This window comes from Sminthopsis crassicaudata, chromosome 6, assembly GCF_048593235.1.
Source record: "Sminthopsis crassicaudata isolate SCR6 chromosome 6, ASM4859323v1, whole genome shotgun sequence".
Classification (NCBI taxonomy): domain Eukaryota; kingdom Metazoa; phylum Chordata; class Mammalia; order Dasyuromorphia; family Dasyuridae; genus Sminthopsis; species Sminthopsis crassicaudata.
Window position 1 is genome coordinate 237,072,327 of NC_133622.1, and position 1,681 is coordinate 237,074,007.

The 1,681-nt window shown below is 37.5% G+C and overlaps 1 protein-coding gene across 1 annotated transcript; it reads right to left on the minus strand.

Moving 5' to 3' along the window:
* Positions 1–304: 304 nt before the first annotated feature.
* Positions 305–1,278, minus strand: LOC141547366 (vomeronasal type-1 receptor 4-like). The gene is given in 2 exon segments (XM_074275810.1): positions 305–405; positions 408–1,278. Coding segments are annotated over 2 exon segments (972 nt in total).
* Positions 1,279–1,681: the final 403 nt, after the last annotated feature.

Genomic DNA, 1,681 nt, shown 5'->3' on the forward strand with positions numbered 1-1,681 from the left:
TTGAACATTGGTCTCATTGGGGTATATGCCTAAGAGTAGGGAATCCAATTTTATATGGGAAGGGGAAGTATTATTTTTCATTTGTCCCTTTCTTTATAATCTTTCACTTTATGCAAGGAGAATAAGAGTTATGGGATTATTATTATATTATTATTATTTTTATATATTTCATGACAAATTTGATTTTTTGTTGTGAATCATCAATTCTCCTCTTATCCTGCTGTATTATGATGATTTGGGTCTTTACATTCAGGTTACTTATCCATTTTGAGTAAATTTTATGATATGGTTTGAGTTATTAATCTTACCCTAATTTATGCTGATTTTTCTCCTTTTCCCTAACATTTTTTAACTGGAGAGTCCTTCTTGAGAAGAATTCTTTAAACATAAGAGAGAAGCAAAAGACCTGGGCTTCTGAGTGTCAGTGGTGATCAGCACAATAGGGCTGATTATTGGATAAAACATGGAAAGTGCAACTGTGAAACGTAATACCCAGTGGCTGGTTTCTGCTGCAGAAGCTATGTAAATAACAAAAGGAGAACTGACTGAATTAAAGCAAAGAAATGTGACCACCAGCATCAAGATAGCTTTGGTGGCTCTAGTCTCAGGGGATGCTCTGAGGGAGGAGTTGATGCTGTGAATGTGTTGGACTCTCTGGTTGTGTGTGTGCAAGATAAATACCATATAGCCACTTGAACCAACCATGAGACCCACAAACAGAGTATCAACAACTGACTGACAAATTAAGGTTTTTATAATATTCATGGCTTGTAAGTCAAAAGAAATATGCCCAATCCTCCACCTTTCATTACTTCTGTTTCTTGGACTACTATAATTCATAGGTGCAGCAATATCAAAAAGATTGAAAATCCAGCTGAGCATACAGCAGGAAGGAATACACTTTTGGGTTCTAGTTTTAAGTTGTGCCCACTTAAGGCTGCTGGGGCTGATAGTGATGGCCTGGATGACACTCAGGAGGCAGGTGCTGCAAAGAGAAAGGCCTCGGGTCACTCTTATGAGATAAATTAAGATTTTACCCATTGTTTCATCTAGGAAAGATAACCATTTCCAATTGGTTATTATTGTAGAGAAGCCCCTACAAAGAATCATTAAGACATGGGCAAAGGCCATATTTATGATGATCAGGCTGATGAGTCTTTTCCTGTGAGCAGTGATGAACTTGTGAATGTGTAGATAAAGAAGAGACATGTTGCCCAGAACTCCAAAGAAAAGCATGGTCAAGTAGACAATGGCCAGACTATCTTTTTGAGAGCTCATTCCTTGAGGGATTCCTTGGAGCACTTTGCTGTCAGCTCCAAAGTGACCTGGGGAGAAACATAGATGCATGTGACTTTTCCAATGTGAGGAATTCCCAAATATACAACCTACTCAGCTTCTCTTTGAAGAGTGGTAAACCTTCCCAGATAATAGTGCCATTCTAGTGTTCATGAGACACGTATTTAATGTATCAATTCACAAATATTTATTAATCCATAATTATATATCTTAGAAATAAAACACTTCCCATTTGTTTGCAAACCATACTTCTCTTCTTAGTACATGATTATCACCTTTGTACAACCAGGATTTTGGACAGACCCGGGATCTTTAGCTGTCACAGCTAAGAATTTCTCTTATATTTTCAGGGTCCATGTTTCCAAGCTACTTCTTTTCCTTTGCT